The sequence below is a fragment of the Nicotiana tomentosiformis genome, chromosome 2, assembly GCF_000390325.3.
Source record: "Nicotiana tomentosiformis chromosome 2, ASM39032v3, whole genome shotgun sequence".
NCBI lineage: Eukaryota > Viridiplantae > Streptophyta > Magnoliopsida > Solanales > Solanaceae > Nicotiana > Nicotiana tomentosiformis.
Window position 1 is genome coordinate 62,045,762 of NC_090813.1, and position 24,571 is coordinate 62,070,332.

The 24,571-nt window shown below is 36.2% G+C and overlaps 3 protein-coding genes across 6 annotated transcripts; 2 read left to right on the forward strand and 1 right to left on the reverse strand.

Annotated features, from left to right (window-relative positions):
* Positions 1-573: 573 nt before the first annotated feature.
* On the forward strand, positions 574-5,354 carry LOC104107050 (probable methyltransferase At1g29790). The gene is made up of 2 exons (XM_009615751.4): positions 574-1,979; positions 4,783-5,354. The coding sequence occupies exon 1, from the start codon at positions 845-847 to the stop codon at positions 1,964-1,966; it is 1,122 nt and encodes a 373-aa protein (XP_009614046.1). The 5' UTR covers positions 574-844; the 3' UTR covers positions 1,967-1,979; positions 4,783-5,354.
* Positions 5,355-9,600: 4,246 nt separating this feature from the next.
* Positions 9,601-13,267, forward strand: LOC104107049 (coatomer subunit zeta-2-like). The gene is made up of 6 exons (XM_009615750.4): positions 9,601-9,834; positions 11,217-11,376; positions 12,008-12,155; positions 12,251-12,328; positions 12,695-12,779; positions 12,896-13,267. Exons 1-6 carry the CDS (start codon positions 9,832-9,834, stop codon positions 12,953-12,955), a joined length of 534 nt encoding a protein of 177 aa, XP_009614045.1. The 5' UTR covers positions 9,601-9,831; the 3' UTR covers positions 12,956-13,267.
* Positions 13,268-14,413: 1,146 nt separating this feature from the next.
* On the reverse strand, positions 14,414-24,310 carry LOC104107048 (cell wall protein AWA1-like). 4 transcript variants are annotated; one of them, XM_009615746.4, is made up of 10 exons: positions 23,908-24,310; positions 22,982-23,025; positions 22,539-22,638; positions 22,312-22,426; positions 21,367-21,983; positions 20,028-20,310; positions 19,000-19,273; positions 16,650-16,811; positions 15,198-15,659; positions 14,414-14,986 (listed from the first exon to the last, which is right to left on the reverse strand). In XM_009615746.4, the coding sequence occupies exons 1-10, from the start codon at positions 24,080-24,082 to the stop codon at positions 14,699-14,701; spliced, it is 2,520 nt and encodes an 839-aa protein (XP_009614041.1). In that variant the 5' UTR covers positions 24,083-24,310; the 3' UTR covers positions 14,414-14,698. The 4 variants fall into 4 exon arrangements, with proteins under 4 accessions (XP_009614041.1, XP_009614040.1, XP_009614043.1 ...); XM_009615745.4 differs by having other exon boundaries at positions 22,539-22,644; XM_009615748.4 differs by lacking the exon at positions 22,982-23,025 and having other exon boundaries at positions 22,539-22,644; positions 23,908-24,046.
* Between the last annotated feature and the right edge of the window lie 261 nt (positions 24,311-24,571).

Consider the following 24,571-nt stretch of genomic DNA (forward strand, 5'->3'; position numbering starts at 1 on the left):
TTTGATTAATGAAATATTGAACTTAAAATACATTTTCAAGAAAAATAAAAATAAAGAATTAGCAATAAATTAAACCATTTGTACTTGTATTTTTATCTAATAACGATGCAATTGAATTGCGTATACTTATTTTATTTTTAAAGTTACCGATTCCATTTAATATGGATTATGTGTAATTATTTTTAAATGATTTGAGAGTGTTAAGACTTTATATATTATCAATCTATAGAAGTTAGACTATATATGAAAAAAATTAATGATTATTCTTCGCTGCATCATCATTTTGGGATGATAACTCATGTGTAATTTGGTTTGAAACCAGATGATCCTTAACAAAGTAACATGAAATACTAGGTGTTCGCTCTAAAAAATAGTCCCAATAAACGAAAATGGAAAGGCGCAAACAATAATGTGGAGTAGAAATCAAAGGAATCCCATGTTCCCGTGCCTTTCAGAACTCCACTTGAGCATTTTATAATAAAGGCACTAAGATTCACAGACCATATGAACAGTAAAATACTAACACAAAAACACAAAAGAAGTAAAAAAACCAAGTAAACAAATTGACTCAGAAATGCAAGTCCACACTCTACATCCCAACTGCCCACTCACATCTCAGATCAAACAAAACATTCACATATTATTAAAAGAAAAAATCACCCGCAAATTCAGACACCAGAAAACCTGTCTTGGCTCATAGATCTAAAAACAAATCCTTCATTTAATGTAAACCTCTCTGGGTCGGTAGAAATAGTAGTAAAGCACAAAACTTTCTGCTTTTTTAAGCTTTTGCATACTCTTTAAGTGCATCAGCAGCCAAGAAAATTTTGGAGGGAGCAAAAAGATGGGGTTCACAATGGGTCTAAACTTGCTTCTGTTAGTAGCAATGGTAGCTACCAACATTCTTTCTTTGTATCACCTCTCTTCCAATCTCCAATCCAAGCCCCCTGTTGCTCCTCCTGTTCCTGACCACCTTCTTCACCAGCTTCAAACCATACGCGCCACCATTAACCACCTCACGCGCCTCCAGCCTCCTGCTCCTCCAGCTGCTGCTGCCAAGAAATCTATACTCGCCATCCCTTCTGACCTCCTCCTTTACACCCACCTATCACCTATTGCTTCTTCTTGTAAAGACCATCCTGATTTGCTTCATCAGTACATGAACTATACACCCTTTAGTCTTTGCCCCTCAGATTCTTCAGTAGCTGAGTCCCTTATCCTCAGAGGCTGCCACCCTCTTCCTAGGAGAAGATGTTTTTCAAGAACCCCTTCTAGTATTCCCACTTCACTTCCTAAAACCCCATTTTCTACGCTCCCTGAAAAGGCCTTGTTGTGGAACAGTTACTCTTGCAAAAGCTTTTCTTGTCTGTCTCAGAAAAATCCCAACTTGGGATTTGATATGAAAGTTGAGGGATCAAGATTCTTGGGTTATAAATCAGATCTGGATCTTCCAATTCCACAGTTTCTCCAGCTTACTAAGTCCTCAAAAAGTGTGATTAGGCTGGCACTTGATATTGGCGGCGGTACAGGAACTTTTGCAGCACAAATGAAGCTGCAAAATGTGACTGTAGTGACCACAACTATGAATCTTGGTGCCCCTTATAGTGAGACTGTGGCACTCAGGGGATTGGTGCCATTACATGTGCCTTTGCAGCAGAGGCTGCCTGTGTTTGATGGGGTTGTGGATCTTGTGAGATGTGGCCATGCTGTGAATAGGTGGATTCCATTGACTATGATGGAGTTCTTGTTTTTTGATGTTGATAGAGTGTTGAGGGGTGGTGGGTATTTATGGTTGGATCATTTCTTTAGTAAAAAGGCGGATCTTGAGAAGGTTTTCCAACCCCTGATTTGGAAATTGAACTACAGGAAGGTGAAGTGGGCTGTAGCAAATAAGAATGATGCTAGTGGTGTGAAGAATGGGGAAGTTTATTTGACAGCTCTTCTTCAAAAGCCTTTTTCTAGATGAGTCTCTATTACAGGTAAACTCTTTGTCTCTCTGAAATTAAGATTGTATATATATTTTTAGTGGCTGGAATTGGAAATTTTGCAAGTGATAGATCTAAAGTAGTTTGGTGTATGAATTTTGGTTTTGGCACTTCATTTCGTATTTGCAAGAAGAAATTAATGGTTTGCTCCACTCACACACACCCTTTTTCTTTTTAAAGATAATTGTAGCTAAATTGAAAAAGCAGACTTCGAATATTTCCATGTCTTGGGGAGCTTTAGTCGATAAAAAGGAAGTATAGTTGTGTCCTTCATACCTTCTGAGGCTACCCAACTACCTTAATTTGCCAGTTTTATAGTTGTTTTACCTATCGGGTAGAGATCCTTCGATCCATTAGATTAGATTCTCAACTATAACATGGCTTAGATCCACATTGCTGTTTCTTACTAGTATCATGTTGAGCTTTATCCACTGAACAAAAAGTTTTTGACTCTAGATTTTCAGTAAACACAGCAAGAACTGCTATCCTCTCTAGTACATTTCCTATGAACTTGGCCTTAGATGGGGAGACTGGCTGCTAGAAGTAGAATATTTCAGGTTTGTACTTATTGGTCCAAAGTGCTGCAGTGATATCTATGTGTAGGGGTGTACAAGCCAAACCGTCATGCCAAACCGAACCAACGAACCAAGTCAAACCGAAGAAAAAAACCGACTTGTGGTTTGGTTTGGTTGGTTTGGTGTTGGAAAATAAAAAACAGGTCACTCTTGGTTTGGTTTGGTGTTAACAAAAAAGAGTCAAACCGAATCTAAACCAAACCGACATTATATATATATATATATATATATATATATATATATTATATATATTTAAAAAAAATTATACATAAAAAATAATCATTAAAATCTAATTTGTAAGTATTTTCTAAACTATTTTATAGTTTTCAATGTCTTAAGATATTATTTATGTGTGGGTTTGTAAATTCACTATCCACTAAGTAGATTCTATCTACATAACCTAAATCTGAAGTCCAAACTAAAACCCAACAAGACAAAAGACAATAAAATAGGTTATTTCATATCTTCCGTATCTTCCCTATGTTCCAATTCCAAACTCAAAGAACCCCAAATATTGGAAACCCTTCCCTCCACTTCGCACGAGCTTCCCACTCTGCAATTCTTTGTTGAGAAGTAGCCATTGTTCAAGTTTGTAATTGCATACTAGTCTTACTGCTCCAATACAATTTGGTAAGCTAAAGTGTTTGATTAAACCAATTATGTTATTTTGTTCTTTTAGATTTGGGTAGAACTGTTATCTTATATTATTTTAATGAATAGTAATCATGCGGATAATTGGTGATTATTTGATCTCTTTTTCAAGCACAATATAACTAAAAAATAAAATCGAAAATTAACCAAAAAACCGAAGAAACCGAGAAAATCGACTAAAACCGAAACCGAAAAAACCGAGTTTATGTTGGTTTGATTTGATTATAAATTTAATAAACCGACATAGTTGGTTTGATTTTGGTTTAATAAAAAACCAAACCAAACCGCCTCATGTACACCCCTATCTATGTGTGCCATTCTTCTGTCAATTTATGCTCTTGCCATTTCCAGAACCGACCTAGTTTCCTATTGCACAATTCTTTCTAGATGAGCCTTTTAAATGTGATCTCAATAAGAGTTCCTGACTAGCCCTTTGCGACCAGCCCCTTAACTCCAGTAGAGGCTTACATCATTTATTGATCCAATTGCACTTTTGGTACCTGATTTATAAGGGTCCTATATTCTTTATTATATTTTTCTATATGCATATAATGCCCTAACTTAAATAATCCACAAAATCGTTACCTCCCCTTAACAATGTAAATTTTGTGTCAGCTAGAAGCCATGTGCCTTGAGCATCATTTTTTCAGATATTTTTGAGGGTCCAAAATTTGTGTTGTCTATAAAATAATTTCTAGAGGTGATAGGAGCACTAATTAGCTCTAAAATCTACCCATTACCTCTTATATACATGCAGTTTTAAATCACCAATTTATATGCATGTTAGAGGTAACCTATAGATTTTGATTTTATTCCCTCCAAAAATTATTCACAGATGAAAACGGACTATGAACCCTCAACAGGCTGTGTCATGTGCAAAGCACTTGGCTTTTTCCATCCAAAAATTGAGAGAGATTCAAATTTTTGCAAATTCTCTTAAAGTTAGGGTACTGTGTGTAAGTCAAACAGTATGACAAAAACACGACTTCTATAAACTAAAGTATCCAAAGCATCAGCTGTCGTAATTTGGTTAAATGTGATTTGCGCACCTTCTAGCTGTTTCTTGGATTGTACAAGTTCATTAGTATTATACATGGTAGTCCTCACTGTTGCTTAACATTCAATTAAACACAGTACCATCTTGCAATCGATGTTTAACACCCAATTAAGTCTTTTGAATTATACAATTCAGAGTGATCATTAAGAACCTTAATGAAGGCAATCCTCAATCCTGAATGATTATTGACAAATTCCCCTTATATGACTGTCACATGGTGCTACGATTTGCTGTCTAGCTTGTAGGCCAACTGCATGCACTTCATTTTGAAACCTGATAGATAACAACACAGACAATCAGCATTGAATTGACCGTTATAAAAGAAGTCATTATTTCCACTAACTTAACGAAAAATGATTTGTAGCTCTAAAGTCTAAACTGATTTGCACCAGATTGAATCATTCTAAAAGCTGCTCAAGGGAGATTATCTCTCTCCATCCTTTTCAGATTATTCCAATATTTTAGCTTTTGATTATGCCGTCTTAAATTTTAGTAATTTGTTGTTATTTTGCAGATACCACTGCTAGATTTTGATGATTAGTTGATGGCAAATGCTATTTCCCAGGATAATTCAAGATCTTCTCTTTCTCTCAAGGTGGAGAAATGTAATTAGTCTGCATTCAGAGTAATTTTTAAGGATCCAAAAAATAGAAAGCTGCGCACTACATAAATACAATCTGCAGCAAACAACAGCAGCAGCGCTAATAGACAGCGGTTTTACCAAGGAGCAACAAGATTTAGTTACTTCCTTTCATTCATTTGTCAGTTTCGTATAATCTTGACTGGTTTTGAAACTATACGAGTGGAGAATTTCATGGAGATAACAAAGCTTGAAGTTTCAAAACGATTATTGGAACTGTAAAGATATTGCAGGAAAGTGAAAATTAAAGAACTGCAATCCCATTCTGCCATATAAAGAGTGATGCTAGTGTGACAGTTGGATTGCTGAGTTCTTTTGCTTATTTCATTATTTCAACTATTAATTAATGGATTTCCTGGCTTTCCTGCTTTAATATCCATTTCTTTACTTTGTTTTTTGTACACTCTAATAAAGTAATAATGAAGTATTGCACTTTACAATCACAATTTATTTCAAGAAAGTCATAGTATATTTCCTCTTTGATTGCACTAGCAAAACCATGGTTTTTCTTTTTTATCTTATTGTTAAAAGTCTTTGGTAGGTATGACACTGAAGAATAAACTAGAAAGTTGCACTCCAAAATATGTTGGAGAACTAACTTTGTTTAATTATTGAGCTCAACAAGAAAAGAAATCGCGTAGAATCAACTTGTTTCGAGTAGGAACATGAACGGATAATACATGTGTACGTATTATTATCTGGGCTTCTCCATAATATATTTAGAACAATCATTTATATTTTGATCCCGTTAAGAAATTTTTTGAAAAAATAGCTACATGGCAGAATTTGAAGCACCAGAAATCCTAATGCTGAAAATTCTAGTGATTGGTCAGAATTTCTGGCAAAAGATCCTATTTGTGCAAATCACCCTCTCTTACTTGGCCCATAATGAAGCATAGAAGCCCACCAACCCAAAAACCACAAAAGGAAAGGCACAAGTGATCTTCCTACTAGTAATAAAAAAGAAACAGAAAACTATATCTTCTATTACTGATGAAATGAAATGAAAGGATAGAAAAGTTACAAGTAAGAGCAGTTTTGGAGAGCCTCTCACTCATTGCAATGGAGAGCGCTCTTGTATCTGCTTCCTCCTTCATCACTCTACCCAAAGCAAATCAAAGAGAAGTAGTAGTAGGTAGACCTCTGAGTCACAAATTCCAGAGCTCATTCTACGGCAAAGAGATACTTCTGACCTGCAGAAACTTCAAAAGAATCCGTCACACTGCGATCACCTCATTGTTTGAGAGGAAAACTAAGAAGAAGGAGATTACTACTGTTGTTCCTGACCCTGATTACCGTATTCCAATTCTCCTTCTAGGAGCATCTGGTGCTTTATTTTATACAGAAAATCTAGCAGCAGCTGTTCCTGTTGGTCTTCTTGGATTGCTCCTATTATTTCAGACAACAAGAGTCAGATTTGTATTTGATGATGAGGCTCTTGAGGTTAAAGTTGGGGAGCAACTCAAGGAGTCTGGTGAAAATGTATTTGTGGGTGGAAAGAACCGCTGGAAATATTCAACATTTGTGAACTGGGAATTATGGTGGCCTACTTTCCCCATTTTGGTTTATTTTAAAGAGACACAGACTAAACCTGAGGGACAAATCCACTTTTTCCCTGTTATTTTTAATGGGAAGCAATTGTATGATGTTATGGTGGAGAGATGTGGCCCTTCCAAAACTAGCGGACCAAAGTAGCCCCTAAGATCAGATTTTGTGGCAAAAGGTATACAAAGAATATGTTTTAATTTAATCCTTTATATATATTCGATTTCATGTTGTTTAGGCTTCTGTAAAATCATAAGATAAAATAATGCGAAGTGAAAAAGAAGATGTGCTTGTTTTTTCAACTTTTAAATATCATTTATTATGTATGTTCGACTCAAAAAGAGATTTGCCAGAGAAATACTCTCATTTCATACAGACCTGAGTCCTGATAGGGACACAATCAGGTATGAAACTAGAAAATGTAGAAAGATCCTGATTTGAAACAGAGTAGCAATGACTATATATCAGATTTGTCAGCTGTTAGTCCTTTTCAAAATTTGTATTTATAAATAATAATTCTGCAAAATATAAGTTATCGTAATGAAACAGTAATTAATTCGAGCCCACTGAATTCACAGTGTTTCCTTAAGGAATTTAATCCCCTCCTACTACCCAAGGTAATGGATTATTTCCTCCCAGGATAGAACGAATCACACACTGGTGTAGCGGTACTTCAAACCCCAGTATTTCAGCGAACACAAAGTTCGGTAGCAAATCACACTTACAGTTGCTTTGTTTGAAGTTAAAACAATGCAGAACGAAGGAGTAGAAACTCAGAAAATCGTATGGAAATGTTGAGAGGAAGGAGTGCAATGTATAGCCAAATCTGTTGAGCGATTTCAGTTTTGTGTCTTGTGTATTGTGTGTCTTTCTTCAAGAGCTGTTGCACATATATATATAGCAGGCATTAGGCGGCTGCCTGGTGGTCAATACACGGATTGAAAAATATCCGTTAGCCGAAGCCGAGCGACGACGACGGCGACGGCGCGAGGCTTGCTTTCTTCTTAACTCTTTAAGAGCTACAAGAAGAGCAATTATATATATACCCACCAAAAATCTTTTCCTCTTCCAATATGGTACAATGTCTCATTGTCAAGAGGGGGAAACTTAAAATTTTTACTCAAAAATTTCATTTTCCGTCCATTTCCGATTCACCCTCATTTTAAGACTATTTCATCTTAAAAACAAAAAAACCTCAACATCAGCTTCATAAGGGTATTCTATCATATATATGCTCATCATTATACAATGTATTTACACCAGAGAGCTAATAAACTAAGACATTTGAACTGTTGAACATCAAAGAGTGTACAACAGTAGACTTTTCTTCAAAAATATATCCAGTTTCTTCAACTCTTGCAATGCAGACTGGTTAGTCTTCCAAATCCTCTTCAGTTCCTTCTTGAACTTGTATCCCTCTAAGCAGCAACCCAACTCGATTTGAAAATCTATTTAACAGTTCTCACAACTAACTTGTAAGTTGCAACTGTACAATGAAAATCTTGATCTTTAAGCCCAGTTGATACAACAATATCGCAATCTAATACAATGTATGCAAGACAGAGAGTGTGTGTGTGTGTGTGTGTGTGTCTCTCGTGTACGCAAGACATTTCTTTTGTTTCTATACAAAGGTTAGGATGCTAAAATTGTCAGTGTCTACATAAATATACAAGTGCATATAAAACGTTTCTATTTAGACATTATGTTTTACATATGTATATGTGAATGTTAATATAGAAGAAGGGTGTATGGCTTTCCTAGAGGGGCCTGAACTGGGGAAAAGATTAATAAACAAGATGTATATGCAAGCTGCGAAGTGCAACAGAAGAAGATAGCTTATGCTTGGCCAAAACTAATCTATTTGAGAAAGGAGACAAACAGAAGATGCTCTGAAGGTAGCAAAACTTCAGTTTGATCTTTCTCTCTACCTTTTTGTACTTTTGGTGCAAATCATAGAATGCAAAATAGCATGGTTCAAATGCTAGATTCCATTTTACATTTTTCATGTCTTCCAGTTATTTCCCATATGGCTCGTTTTCTATTGGCTCAAGAAATTTACTGCAGTCTTGTGACGAAGAAAAGAAAAGAAAAAACAACAGTATGTTCAACCAAAAAAAAAAGTGGCCACACCAAGGTGCATAGAAATCGACGAAAATATAATGCAAGGTGGAACTTGCCTAGGTCGACCCTTATTTCTATGTGGGTTGTTCCTAATTTGCATTTGTTCGAAACTAGCAAAGGCAGTGGAAATGACATCAAGTAGTAACTTTTAAATATGTTACTTAAAATATATACACAGTTCACAATGTATTTAAAGATTAGCCAATTTCGCTGACGTCCTAGAATTTAAACTCAAAATTCAAACTCCAGGACATCGTGTTCTAAAGTTCGAAAATTATGTCCTGAAATTCGAATTTTATGTCCTAAATTTTAAATTAGTAGTTCAGAAATTCAGGACATCGTGTCCTAAAGTTCAAAAATTATGTCTTGAAGTTCGAATCTTATGTCCTGAATTTTAAATTAGTGGTTCAGAAATTCAGGACACTTAGTCCTGAATTTTAAATTAGCAGCTCAAAAATTCAGGACACTTAGTTCTGAAGTTTAGGTGAATTCATTAATCTTTAAATACATTATAAACCGTGAATATATTTTAAATAGCGGGCTTAAAAACCGCTATTGCTACACTTCGCCCGCAAAGGCAAACATGAAAATAGCTACTCACAAAAATTACAAATGCAAACATGATTTATTAATGAAAAGAGTAAGTAGTGGAGTTATACCTCTTTTCTAAATTCTCAGTCTGTGAAGGCAAAATCGACAACTTTTGGAGTGGAAAAAAATATTTTCCTAGTACAACAATTTTGTTCCACCTACATAGGAGTCATTGTCCCAATTATCATCCTCATACATTGATTGTCAAACTTATGTAGTATCAATTTCTTTGCATTATTAACTACATTTGTATAAATAGAAAATTAAAATTGAACCTAACGCCCAATCTGATAAAATTTAGATTATATTGGTTTGATTAGATTACAATATTTTAAAAAATAGATTTAACTGGTTTAATTAGTTTGGACAAATTAAACCAAGAATACCCAAACAAGTAGCATAATATAAAATAAAATAAAAATAATAAAGGACCGTGAAAAGAACCTTTTTCCTTGCAAGAAACTTCAAAAACAAGCAAACAACTTTCACAAGTTGTAACGCCTAGTGAAAATCATACATAATAAGTAAATAAAAAAGAAAGTAAGAAGCGAGTATCACGCCCCAGCAATTAGGTTCCCTCCCTCCTTTCTCTACGGTGCGTTCGTAGGTCGAGCGATCCGCCTTCAACGTCAATTCTGAGCTCTTTCTCCTCAATTCTCACTCACAATGGTCAGCTCTCTCTCTCTCTTAAACCCTTTTGCTATTATTTTCCAAGTGAAAAAAAAAAAACTTTTTTTTAAATATGTTTTATCATATTTGCCCAAAACAAGCGCATTCTCGTTGATCACTTATCTTATGTATTGTTTGGTTGAATTTAGCGGTCAGCGCTGGTAGAAAATGAATTTTGTGTATTTGGGGTTTTAATTTTGGTAGAACTGGAAAAGCTGGCTTAAAGTGTTTTTCTCTTGATCTCTTTGATTATTGACCTGTTTTCAGCGTTTGTTATATGGAGGTAAATTGGGACGGTATATCTATCAGATCTAGCATTTTTAAGTCTCCAACAATGGAAAAAAGGAAAAGAATTAACAAAAGGAAGAAAAAAACGTAAGAATTAACAGAAGGAAGATAGAAACTTTTTTGTTATGAAATACTCCAGTAGGATTATTTACACTATATATCCCACCAGTTAATTCTTTTGCAACACCCTAATAGGAAGAACACCAAAATTTAAGATGGACACCAACCGGGGGCGTATGTATCGTATAAGCTATGGATTCAGCCGGACCCAATAGCTTTAGCTCATACCGTGTGTATGTGTTCAGAAATCTAACCAAATATTTACAAATATTAAATTTTGAACCCAGTAACTCGAATGATCAGAGGGTTCAGTGGCATTCTGAACCTATAAAGTTCAAATCTTGGATTCGCCTCTGACACCAACCCACACATTTAAGGCTTCTGGGCTAAATCTTAGATTCATATTTCTTGAAATGGGATGCTGCATTCATCTCTTTAGAATGGAAAAGTCTTGCTCATGAAGGAGGAAATATCGTGCTTTATAACAGGGGCATATGATGTGAGGCAAAGTTATTTTATTAAATAGTGAGGATTTTCCATCAAGAGAATAAAGGTAAAAAGCCACTGAGCGAAAATCTGGTTTAGGTGTTTGGATATTTTTGTTTTTCCACATGACTTGGAGACTTGATGAGTTGATGTTGGAGTTGGATATAATTGGAGAGAAAGTAGTTTCTGGTTGACATCTATAGCTGTGTAGGAGGCCATGAAAAAGGGAAGGCAGCTTTATTTGTGCTACAGTTATGCTTTGGTTTGGAATATGATTATATGTTACACGTGCTAGGATAGAAAAAGTAAAAGGAGAAATATGCAAAAGTGAGTATCTTGGAATTTTTGGAACGATGGTTAAACTTGAAGCTTTGATAGATAGAACCAGAGCAATTTATGCATGATTTCCATCTCTGTCAGATGTGGCAATATACGTTTTTAACCTATTTTTCTACAACGTATGAAAAGAAATTCATCCCTTATTCTTTTCATAGCTGGATATCTAGACAAAAGATCCTGCTATAATATCCTTCACATCCTCTTTGTAGGAGACCTGCCCTTCAGTTAAGAACATTCTGCTTCTAGATTCCGAAGGAAAGCGTGTTGCTGTGAAGTACTACTCAGATGATTGGCCAACAATTATTGCAAGGGAAGCTTTTGAGAAGGCTGTGTTTGCCAAGACACAAAAGACTAATGCCAGGGCAGAAGGTATGATTTCTCTTTTACTGTTGATTTATTTATTTATGTTTGGTCGTGCTCTTTCAAAATTATCTCCTTTATTTTGTTTCATACTTTCAAGTATTACTGTCTGCACATTTTGGTCTCCCTTTCAACATGCAAAGGAAGCAAAAGTCATCCTGCCAGTTGGTTAGGTTCCATTCTGCACTAGAGTTGTCGGTGAGACTATCTTATGCAGTAGATATTACCAGTCTCTGTACAATACTATTATAAAACTCTTGTGGTAGTCTTAATCAAGTGCTAAAAACAAAGACAAGCTATTAGAAGTTTTGCTAATTTACCAAATAGGAACTCTGGTTAGTGGTGGTGGGTTGACAATAATGTTCTTAAAGACTTGGTTTTCTTTCGTTTGCTTGCATGTCCTCTTCTAGAATTTGGTTTTCTCCAGGTCATATGAATCCGAAGTCTTGCTCCTTAATTGCTCCATATATATTAAGAATTGTCTTTATGCCACTTACTAAAGAATGCCCTTGTGCTTAAGCAGTTGTGCAACATATTGGGTCCCCCCCCTCTCCCCCAGTTGCTGCTAAAACTCTAACTTTGTGATGGGAAAGAAAGAGAACCTTGATCTGTCTGATCACTCTTCTTACTTCTTATGCAGCGGAGATAACAATGTTTGATAACTATATTGTTGTTTACAAGTTTTCCCAAGATCTTCATTTCTTTGTTACCGGGAGTGACAATGAAAATGAAATAATCCTTGCCAGTGTGCTCCAGGGGTTCTCTGATGCTGTTGGTATTCTTCTTAGGTTGTCTACAAGAGCAATGTTTTCCTTTTCGATATGCATCCCTTGATATTTTCGTCTTCATGTACTTATCTAGCTGCAAATGCCTTTTGTTTTAGGGGCAACGTAGAGAAGAAGGAGGCACTTGAAAATTTGGACCTTATTCTTTTGTGTCTTGATGAAATTGTTGATGGCGGGTAAGAGAATTGTACCATGATTTTTTTATTTATTTCAAATTTTGAGTAATTAAAATCTTTGTCTTAACTTGCTTTGCAACTTTTACTCATTTTATCAAAATACTACATGTTAGCATCCTTTATTTCTTTTCTTTGTAGTTATATAGAATTATAGTTATTTCTTCTTCACATACCCTGTGTAGTACTTATTAGAGTGTTTGACCTTGAGAATTGAAGTAGGCAAAAGAAAATGGAAAAGAGTGCAGACATTCAATCTTGCTCTCAATTTCAGTTACAGGAAACTAAGCTGATGAAGAATTTGAAACTACTTCTGATTAACTTACAATCTTACGAAGATCCTCCATTTTACTTTCTTATCTCTTGTAGAATTGTTCTTGAAACGGATGCAAATGTTATTGCCGGGAAAGTGGCAAGCAATAGCGTGGATTCTGGGGCACCTTTGTCAGAGCAGGTAAATATTGCTCTGTTTCCTGATGTGTTCCTTCAAACTGATCGAATAGTTGTTTCATTAATTAGCATCCCTGTGCAATTAACTCATCTTTTCACTATGCGTTCTTTCTGGTTCAGACAATAAGCCAAGCATTGGCAACTGCACGAGAACATTTAGCAAGATCTCTTCTCAAATGATTTGTTGGGTCAACAAAAGAAAGGGAAACCAAGGCTTCGCAAGCATTGATTTCCTCCTGAATGAACTAATCGATGAGCATCAAGTTGCATATGTTTTAGATCTTATACTTCCAACTTATGCCCAGTCTCTTGTTTCTACATCTTTCGACTTAGTTGAACACATTAAGATGTAATGCAAACTTGATGCTTGTGTAGTGAGGGGGGAAGAACTCATTTGCAATGTGGATTGTGACCTCACATAGTGTCTTTTCCTGATTTCCTTTTCTTGGTTCCTTATTATTTGCCTTTAATGTAGTTAATTATTTTGGTTCATCTTTTCTGTCATCTGAAAAATCATGTTATATCACATCACCTTCTATGGGCTTGTGTGACAGTTAATCTGAGATCCTTTAGACCACATCCTACTACCTTTCAACAAGCTGAAACTTTCTGTTTCGTCGAGCCCCGAGCTTATGGTCTTCCGTTGAGTTTGGGTTTAATGGAATCAATTAAGCCAAGGAATTTATATATGTAGCAACAGAGATGGTTTATAGCCTATTTATTGTTCACTGTAATTTACTCAAAGTTGTGATCTTTCCTTGCCTTCCAAGCTTGCAATTATCTTATTATTCTGATGTTGGTCAGTTCCACAGGTTTGACAAATTATAGCAATGTTGGTGCCATAATGGAGTCACTACATGTCAATATAAGAAGAAAATACATGATAAATTTTCAAAACTTAAAATAGTAGCTGAATTGAAATAATAATGATGTATTTACTAGGACAAATTAGTCACAATTCATTGTGCAACTAAAAAGCAAAAGATGTAAACTAATGTTTATAAAGCTCGTTACGAACCGATGGTAATGATCCAAATCTAGCATGTCAGGTTTCGTACTCTAAACTAAAACTTAAGCGTAAATTACCAAATGCTCCAATTAGATCTATCATTTCTTTATAAACGAATAGTAACTTCAAAAGTCAATACCATTAGATGTAGTCCGTTTCACCTTATAGGCTAGTTCCAAAAGAAAGTGCTATAGAATCAAAGCATGAAGTAAGTTAACCTGCATGTCTAATTTCTCAAGTGAAACTTGACCACATTCGATACCAAATGGCAAAGAGGATAGATGAGATTAAAGGTTTTCTATACCGACTCCATAATAGGAATCAATCGTCATTTTCCTCTGAAAACATCATATAAAATAGCTCGCATAATCAAAGAGATTTTTTTAGGTGAGCCGTACAGGACTGAACCACAAAACTTGTCTTCTCTATAATACTATACTAAGGGCATTAACAATATTTTCAAATAAAGGGAGATCTTTGTACATTCCACCTTATTGTGCCAGGAATTTTAGGCTCAATGGAAGTAGGAAATAAGTAAAACCTGATAATAAAAATACCACATCTAAATCATTTGTGCAGCAAGCAGGGCTAAACTGGTTAGGAAACTAAGATGGATTGCAACACATTGCTTAGTGGAAACAGAACATCACTTATCACTATAGATAAAGAAGCAAAGGGGTTAACTGTGAAACAAAGAGTTAACAAAACAAGAAAAGTCCACTAGCACGACGTTAGCTCACATTCCTACGTTACATTTGACTGATGACAAATACGTAAAGTACAACCTCGAGGCACAGGGTAGCAGCCAGTCGATTCCCCTTGGGACGTTTAAGTTATTTCCAAAGCAACACCCTGAAAGGCCTCTTTCAAACTCACTACAAGACTCCGAAAAAGCAGGAGGCAGTAAGAGATTATTAGTAGCTGTTTTGCCATAGCTGCTGTTGAGACTGCTTTGGCTGGCCTTGAGAGCCACCCAATGACCCATCCCTTGGATTTTGCTGTTGATGTTCTAATGAGATCCCAGCCTGAGAATGGTAGAAATTTGGGTAGCCCAAAGATCCATGATTCTGCATTGGCTGTTGAGCTTGCCTAAATCCACCACTTTGCTGGTTTTGACCTTGGAAACCATAGTATGTGTTAGCAGGAACAGCAGACATTGTTCTTGAGCCAGGTCCATGAAGCCACATAGCTGAATTCTCACCCTGAAAGGAAGGGGAATGAACATAAACATGAGCTTCAAAATCAAGGAAAGGAAGAACAGTGATCGAGAAAATGCTGAGTCGACATATCACAACTATTAGTCCAAATTAGAAACATATCAAAACCTATTATATTAGAGAAAGCAAGTCGACAGCAATTTGTCCTATTGTCTTTAAATAATCAAACAGCATTTATAGCAAGTGCATTGCTTACCTGCTGAAGAGACATTAAATGATTGGTATCCTTGTACTGAGAGCTCAACACATCATCGTAACTCAAGTTAGTACCAGAGGGAGCAGCAGCAGGGTTCATTGGGAAGTTACCAGGGATACTTGCTGTATTTCCAAAACCACCATATCCAGAAGCAACACTGGCAGACTGAGGTAAGCTGCTGACGGAAACACTGTTCTTATATTGGGGGAGCACTGCCGCTAGCGACTGATGATAAGTACTGCTACCAGCAAATGGTTGCTGGAATGCAGATGGCATATACGTATAGCTCTGAGGCATAAAGGGATAACTAATCATGTTAGCAAACGGTCCCAGAGGAAGTGTTGGTTGGGAATATGGATGTACAGTAAGATGTTGCGGCACAGCAGGTCCGGTGGTGACACTAGTTCCAGAAAGTGTCTGCTGTGTAGGTTGTGCTGATTGAAAACCAGCAGTCCTCAAAGACTGCAAATCAACAGAAACAATATCAGTGATTTACACGACGACATATGAAGGGAGAAATTGTTAAACTTATTACTCTAGAAAGGAAGAAGACATAAGATAGAAAATCTTCTATCCATATCTTACACAACCTTTTCATACTAATGGAAAACTATAATACATATATATACACTAGCTTTCATATGAATTGCCAATTAAATTTCTTTTTTACACTCATCTTAGATGAAACGGTTGCTTTTATAGGTAACTTGTAGGAATCAAAATTCACAACTTTACTGTGAATCTCTTAAATTTCAGATTATTATTATCTTATTACCATTTCTTTTCTTTTGTAACAACCCAAAAGAAAATTTTACATGAGAAAACCAAAAGGTAACATTATTATAAGAATATTATATACACAACTTCAGCCTCCTTTTCCTAAATCAAAAGAGTAATTTTCCTCTCCATGAACTAGACCCTCTAACTGTACCACACAAATAAACAAATTAGCCTTTAAAAAATTCTGAAAATCCATGACGAGTAACTGTACCACACAAATAAACAAATTAGTCTTCAAAATATTCTGAAAATCCATGACGAGTAACTAATTATCTTTGTATACAGAGTGAAAACACCAACCCACACGAGTTTTAAAAAATACCAAATGTTGCCTCTAAAACATTGGATGGACATTAAGAGAAACGGCCTTCAAATTTTAGTTTCAAACAGCAGATGCTATCATCAAACTTTCATCCCCAATTGTTAAGAGGTCCCACCCACAGTGTTAGATGCAATTAGATCCATAATGTACAGTATTCTCATTATGTACAAATAGACAACTATAACAAGCATTATAAATATTTCTAAAAAGGCAAGAAAGCATCATGTTTTGCTTTTTACGATACATGAAAATTTTGACAAGCAACAAGTCATGAGCAATACACCAAGTGCACATGAGGAAAAAGAAATTCACTATGAAAAATACAATTAACTTCATCAAGATAGTATTACCTCGGGCATGGAAATAGTTGAACCTCCAATTGAAGAAACAGAGTTGCCATATTTTGAGGGCATTGCTTGTGTTGCAGTAAATGGTGAGTATGAAGGATCAGATTCACGACCAGCATGAACATTAGCAGCCAACAAGGTACTTGGCAATGAATTTGTGAAGGCCTGCTCCAACAAAATAGCTAAATGAGTACCTCGCTGTAGAAAATTCTGGTGGGAACTTAAATGTTCCTCTTCTGCTCTTGTACTCCATTGACCTACCACCGCTCCTCACACGGGAAAAGCAGGTACTATAGGCATTATCTTTCTAGAGTTTATAAAACTAAAACCAATTCCTGGATGAATATAGATACATTAGGAAAAATAGCAAATTACCACTTATACTAGGTACCCCACAATAGTGCCGCAGGCTTTGATTTTTCACACATTTGCCACTATTATTTTATATTTATCAACTTCAAATACAGAATAAGCAGAAGGAAACTCTAGCATTAGCTTGTCCCCCAAAAAATCCTAGCAAAAAACTAAAGGATCACAAGAAAAGGGCAGTGTCCAAAAGAGTTAAAAGAAATAGTGTGCTACTCAAAAGGAAACAAGGAAAAGATTGTCCATGGTCATCTTTTACTCTAGCAGACCTTAGTGAATTACTCAACTTAGTTAATTATATTGTCTAAAGCAAAGTTCAATAAAACTAGTGTCTATAACAAGCAAAAGATTTTCCTTGATGGTGCAAGAGCTACTCAAAAGTTATAACATGTCCATAGACCAGTGCCTTTATAGTGATACTAACAAGTAATCATGTTGTACTTGTGACATCCACCAATAATTAACTTTCAAAAGAGAAACTATAAGACTCGAGAGAATAAAACTGGTCGAATCATTATTAGATTTTGAATACATCATGATTCTTTGCAGTTGAAATCATTCTTGCGGAAACAAGAAACAGAAGTAAATCTGCAAGAATAATGATCTCAAGAACATGTCACAAACTTCTACACCAACCCCCACCTCTCGCTGCACCATGAGAAACAAAAGACTTGCAAAAGATATGAATGCATTCACATCTTTCAGTGCATTATTAGGCAAACATCTATCCGGGCGCAATGTATAGTAACGCAACTAAACTCGACATTTAGACCTCCCCCCCTCCCTGCTCAGATAATAGAATGGAGCTACTAACCCCGCAACTCTACCATATCATTCCATGTCATTTTACACCTAAGAGAATAGTGAGCCAATAGTAAGCAAACTCTCTGTCATTCCTAGAAAATGAGTGGTTTTATCACCACTTATTTTTCCTTGTTTGGTTGGTGAGTGAAAAACTTTTTCTGGAAAATATTTTCTAGTGTTTGGTTAGAGTATAAAATATTTTTTGGAAAATAATTTTTTATGTTACTCTCCTAAACTCACCTTCCCCAAAATCCCCATGTTTCATGTACTCCCCCCCCCCCCAATTATTCTATTCAAAATTCACACAAACCCAAAAGAACTAATGTGCAGTGTTGTCAAAGGCGAAAAGCGCAAAAAAGCTTTAAGGTCTGTTGGGACTTTAAGCGCAAATAAAGCGCGGGCTTTAATGAAGAAAGACGCAAATGGAGAAATTTTGTTGAAATAAAATAAATACTCTATCTACAACATCAAAAGAAATTACTCTTAATAATAGTTCTATTTAGGGTGGGTGGTGGGCGAGGTTGGGGTGGGTGTAGGGGGTGGGGGTGGTGGATAGGGGTGGGGTTGGTGGAGATGGGGAATAGGATGGAGAAGGTTGAAAAAGAGTTTTGGAAAATATTTTCCGTTCTTTTGATAGGGAAAAAACATTTTCCTCCAATTGAAGGAAAATGAGTTCATGAGGAAAATGTTTTCCAAAACATTTAAAGCCAACAAAACATGGGAAAATTCGAAAATATTTTCCTTCATACCAAACACACCCTAAAAGTAAAACAGACAGAAGTAATCATTTATTGTGTATGTTCTCCTTAGGGGCTGACCCTGCAACTCCTACCATATCATCGCATATGTCAATATAAACTTCCTAACAGAATAGCAAGCCAATAGTAAGCAAACTCTATCTAACCAAATCAAAAAGAGAAAGTCAAAAGTATAACAGACAGAAACAATTATTTATTGTGTATGTCCTCCTTGGGAGCTGACCTATGACAAGTTCAACTATGATACACAACCCCTACCCCAAAAAGCCTACTATAAATCAGTTCAATGTACTTTTCTTGAGCACCCGATATACCTTCAGTACAATTACCTTCAAACTTCAGCTATGCAAAGTCATATGCAGGCAAACATCCAATGAAGAGCAGAGAAACTACTTACATCCTTGACAAAGGGAGGAAACTCTTACCATTACATTGGAGAAAGAAGCAAGATTTTGCATCTGGGAACTTGTCTGTGGCTGACTAAATGCTGCAGCCAATTGTTGTGCAGTTTCATATGTGTAGCCAGCAGCAGAGGAGGGATACGAGTAATGATTTCCATGTTCGCTCATCTCTGCTTTCAACGGCACTGGTTGTGAAGCAGAAGGTGAATCATAATTTCCAGAACTTGCATTAGTTCTATGGTATATGTTACTCTCAGATGCATGTCCGAGAGACTCATCACCATAGTATTCGGGAGCTCTGCAATATAAAGATACACTAACTAATAAGAGGAATATTTTCAGCTCCTATGTTTTGCATGGGAGATTAATTTATAAATACCTCAGTAACAAAATGATTTACGTTATCTTGAAAGATTGACATTTTATACTTAAAAATATGAAGATGTTAATACACAAGTTTAAAAATGCACTGTTGGGTTAGCTTTAGAGAACCCTAATTCGTCTTAAATAATAAATTTATGGTTGGGAGGGCAGAGAAGACTGCACTGCACTCCTTATCTTAAATGATAAATTATTTGACTGGAAAGAGATGAGTCTGAATAGAGTGAAGCTGGTATAGAGGATTCATAGAGATGCAGCTAAGCTCAAATACTTTTTTTTAAAATGAGCTAATCTCAACTACTTGGGATTGAAGAATAGCATTGATTTATTTGACTGATTAATGTGATGAACATTTAGAAAAGCCAACTACAAAAATACTAAGATAAAGTGCAAGGATATATGTAGTTGAATTTAGTAAAATCAGAAGCAAACTTAACTGCATATCCATACTTAATTTGATTGATCAACTATAAGGAAGATAAGACCTATGAGGCAAAATAAATGAATGAAAGTTTCCACATCATCTAATCTAAGTGGGGGAAGTGGCCGGTAGAGACTTGGTATGTTCATTACTTGGCATAACATTAATTTCTAAATTATGTGTTATTAATTAGATAAGCATCAATGAGTTTTAAATTTAAACAAAATCCACGGTTACGAAGGAGGTATACCTGGATCCCAAGTTCCCAACTGATGAACCCTCCACATCTTTAGGTGCATCTTCCAAGCTAGTATTCACTGGAGCAGATTCTAAAGGCCCGGAAAAGGACCCGCCAATACCAGCGCCAAAGCTACCAAAGCTCAGGTGTGAGCAGTCTGCAGTTTGAACTTGAAGATGGTCTGGGATTACAACAGAAGGACCATCTCCTTCAGGTGACAACCCTCTATCATCATGTACATTTAACTGTTGCAAGTTTGCAGCAACTGATGAAACAGAGATGTTAACATCTTCAACTGCAAGAAGATGGCAGAGAATTATTACACAAAATATTCTAAGTAACAGAACTTCACATGCCGGAACAAACAATTTGATTATGCAGAAAAACCATGATGCCTTTTCACTTTAAGTTGAAGCGAATCGTGACATGAAAAGCAGGTCTACTGTTTACATGCCTCCTAGCCAGCATCTCCATGTATGCTGCCCCCCTCTCCGCCCAAAAAAGAAAAGTTTCTAGGTGGCTCGAGATTTGTTAGGCTTTTCTTCTCTTTCAAAAATAGGGGGCTGCAAAGTATAAATTTTAAGGCATCTTTGAGTTTTTAAGGATAAACCCCAAACATCAAATTACCGGTCAACAGAACACCAAGCTTTAACTTTAGGAGGTAAAATCAACTCTGCACAGGGCAACCTATGAACAACAAGTGATTGGGGTTTATCCTTACAAACACTAATAATAATATCAATATGCACTTACTGCAAGACAGAAGTGATATTTTAAATTCCTATTTAAAAAACTACAACAAACAAAAAGCTGGGAGAAGAAGTTTATTGCTTAAACCAACCAGGTTCTTAATGCTACACTTCCATCAAAAGGTGATAAGACAAACAAAGGTGACACAACCAATAGAATTGAATGAAGCTCCAAATACAGTAAGAAAGAGCTTTGCAACCAGTTAAGATGAACTTCCTTGCATTCCACTGCTACTATATGTCCAACCGTATATTAATATCAGTATCTACAAGAGCCTAACAACATATCCAACTTATTCAAACTAAATTGATAGGATGAGATCAAACACTGGGACTGTATTACAAAAAAACAAAGTGTAGTTGCTCTAAGAAACACGCAACGATAACATTATACTGATGTCAAAGGGGGACAGAGGGAATCTTTAGCTTACTGTACAAAGGACCTGCCAAGCACGGAAACCTTAGAGAGAATAACGAAAGATAAACAATAAGCAATACCATGTCAAACGAACTATTACACAAGCAACATGACGACAAATAATACATATTTTCAACAATGAAAAGCATATCACAATATCAAATCAAAACTGTGATATACTAACCTTCTTGATGGTCAAAAGTATGATTCTGGTTCTGAAATCTGTAGAGGTCATTCTCATAAAGAACTGCGCCTCCAGCATTATCCTCCTGCAACTTTATGCTTGGAGGACTACCAAGATTTTCAGCAGTGCTGTCATCTATCCCCTGAACCTCATCAATCTCAGTTTGATGATTAATTCTGTCATATGATATGTTAGCTGGATCAGGATGCAGCTCAGAATCTGCAGGAGGCTCTGAGATAGAGGGCTGGCTAGCAACTGATGGCTGCTCGATTAGAGGCCATTCCTCATCGGTTGAACGATGCTGCACCCGATAATCCCCAGACTCTCGATATACATCAGAAACATTGGATGTATGATCGTCAGAAAACTGAATATTTTGATGTGATGCACCAGAAGGGAGCCCTTGAATATGGTTTTGGTTGGCATTGGCATTGTGGTGAGATACATTAGGTACACTCGGCACTTTGCTCTGCGGCTTACCCATCTTCACAATATCAGCCATGGAAACTTGACCTGGCACCCCGCCCCAAGTAGGTTGATATCCAGAAGAATGCTGTGAGACTGATGAAACACCATCAACTGCTGCTGGCTTTTTACTTTCATTTGCAGCAGCATCACTGTAAAAAAAGCATTCAAAGAAAATTCAAAGCAGCATTATGCATCTCCTAAAAGAGCGCTGAAATTGTGCTTAGTCACATGCATGTGTAAATAGCTTACATTGCAAGATTATTGAAGTGAATGAAAAGAATTTGCAACTTAAATAAGCCAATGCAGTGATTAATGATCGTAGCTATTAAGTTAGTTAAATTAATGCCAGAGACACTTCAACAGAAAGAAACATACTGTGGGTAAAGGAACACCCTACTGGAACCAACAACACGAGCATCTAAAACCAACTAATGTCCTTTTGAAAGAAACTAAACTATTTAAGACTTCGAAGCTAACCTGATGGTTGCAACCCTCCTGCTTACGTTACTTCCGGAAACTTCAGGAGTAGAAGTCAGATAACTTGTATAAGATCCATTCTCCTTTTTGTATCCAGGAGTAGGCTTGGTAGGCTCTGGAAAAAGGTGGTCAGAAACAAAATTATACCCTCATGAGATAACATGACAAACTATGAGAAAGTCAGACCTAATTCTGTTTGAAAAGATTATGCATTATCATGCATATACCTGACCCGCCACGCCCAACATACCATTCGGCACCACCCCTGCTTCCACGGCCTGAATTGCTAACTGAACCACGCGGCCTAGATTCAGTTGTATCCTTACTCTGAACCTAAGATGAATATAAGTGAAGTATAAAGAAATCAACAAACCATTTAAGAAAGCAATAATAGCACCTTATAATATTCTGCTAGAGCATGCAACCCATCAGATAAGACATAAAACATATCAAGAGGAAAGTGCCATGCACCACTCAAGACAACAAAACAAAAAAGAGAGATCAGAAGTTAATTATCAAACCAGGGTAGTAAGTGATCTGAGTAGACTACTTCCCCTTCTCTCGTATCATATAAATCATAAGAGGAACACGCAGATATTAAGAACAAATGTTAAATCAGCTCCATAACCATTTTGTCTCTAGAATTCCTGCTTCAGTAAAGTTTACAAACCTCTTTTCTCTTTTCACGTTTGCTCTTCACCTCATGAAAAGTATCTGGGCAGTCAACGAACTCCAATTAGAAGGTGATCAAAATTAATAACAAACTGAGACTCCGCAAAATATATCAAACTCCGAATAAGGATTTTCAACTGCAGTAACCAATGTTCTAAAAGTGAAGCACAAAAAGTAATAAGTTCCTGGGGCTTTAAGAGAGAAACCAGAAGCAATTTGAAGTAAAGCAGGCAGTTTTAAATAGCAAAAGCCCCTAATACCATATTTTTCTCTTTTCTTTATCTTTTAAAATCAGCGTCAATGAAAATCACCCCTCCCTCTGATTTCTTTGCACATAACTACTCGAATCACAGGTGGCATGCTCAACCGGTTGATATAGCTTTTGACAAATATGGAACTAACTACCATAAAATCAAGAAAAGGGTGTTCTACATGATGAAACGTACAAATTATACACTGCAAATACAGACGCTCCACACACACAATCCCACTGTGTCATTCTTCTTTCTTAAACAAAGCATCACAAATAAAGAGAATAATGCTCAGAACGTCCAGACCTATACGCATGAAAGGGCCCAAAACACACACACACACACACACACAAAAAAAAAAGAAGCCAATTATTCTTTTCTTGTTCCTACTCCTTAAAAAACCTCATAGTTTCTAACACCCAGTATCAGCAAAAATTAAAGAAACAAAACCCCGGCGGGGAAAAAACATAATCACTCCGTTTCAATTTATGTGAAACAATTTGACTGGGCACGGAGTTTAAGAAAAAATAGAAACTTTTGAAATTAAGGTGTAAAATGAGTCACAAAAAAACCCTAAAACCCCAGAAATAATATCTAAAAATAAACAACACCCAGAAAAGATTCTTTTATAAAATAAGAAAAGAAAGATCTTTTTAGGGTTTACGGTAAAGACCTTGAGTAAGAAGCCTATTGACGGCTTCATTAGGGTCCATATTACATTCTTTGAGCATAGCATAGATCTCAGGCTCAGGACAGTTAACTATCTCCTTCAAGCTTTGCACCACCTTCCTTGACCCTGCTGGTATCGCTTGTACCCCAACTCCACCATTGCCTCCTCTGCTACTCATCTTTTTTAAGAGTTACAACTCTTTTTCTGTGAAAAAAGAGAGAAAAAAAAACAACAAACACCCACTGTATATTTCCTCTTTCAGATCTATTAAAGTTAGGTTTTCTCTCACTTTTGTGTATAGAGATATGTATCTTTGAAAACACACGCACGCACACAGTGAAGGGGTTTTTGCTGCTTTCTCTCTTCTCTCTGTGGGTTTGGGATTTCTCTATTGTGGGCTTCTTACTCCTTTAATACTACTCCATAATAGGAGTTGTAAATAAATGTGTTTTTCCTAATCCTTTTTGTTTTGGGAAAACCCTCTCTTTTCCTTTTTCTTTCTTTTCTCCCTGCCTTAATAAATAAAAGTATCTCTTTTTTGTATCTGTCTATGCTTCTTCTAATTTTTGCTTCCTTTCTCTCTTTCTCTTTTTTGTTTGTGTTCGAGATTTTAGTTTTGGAAGTTTCACTATGAAAGAATAATCAATATTTTTTTAACTAATTAAAT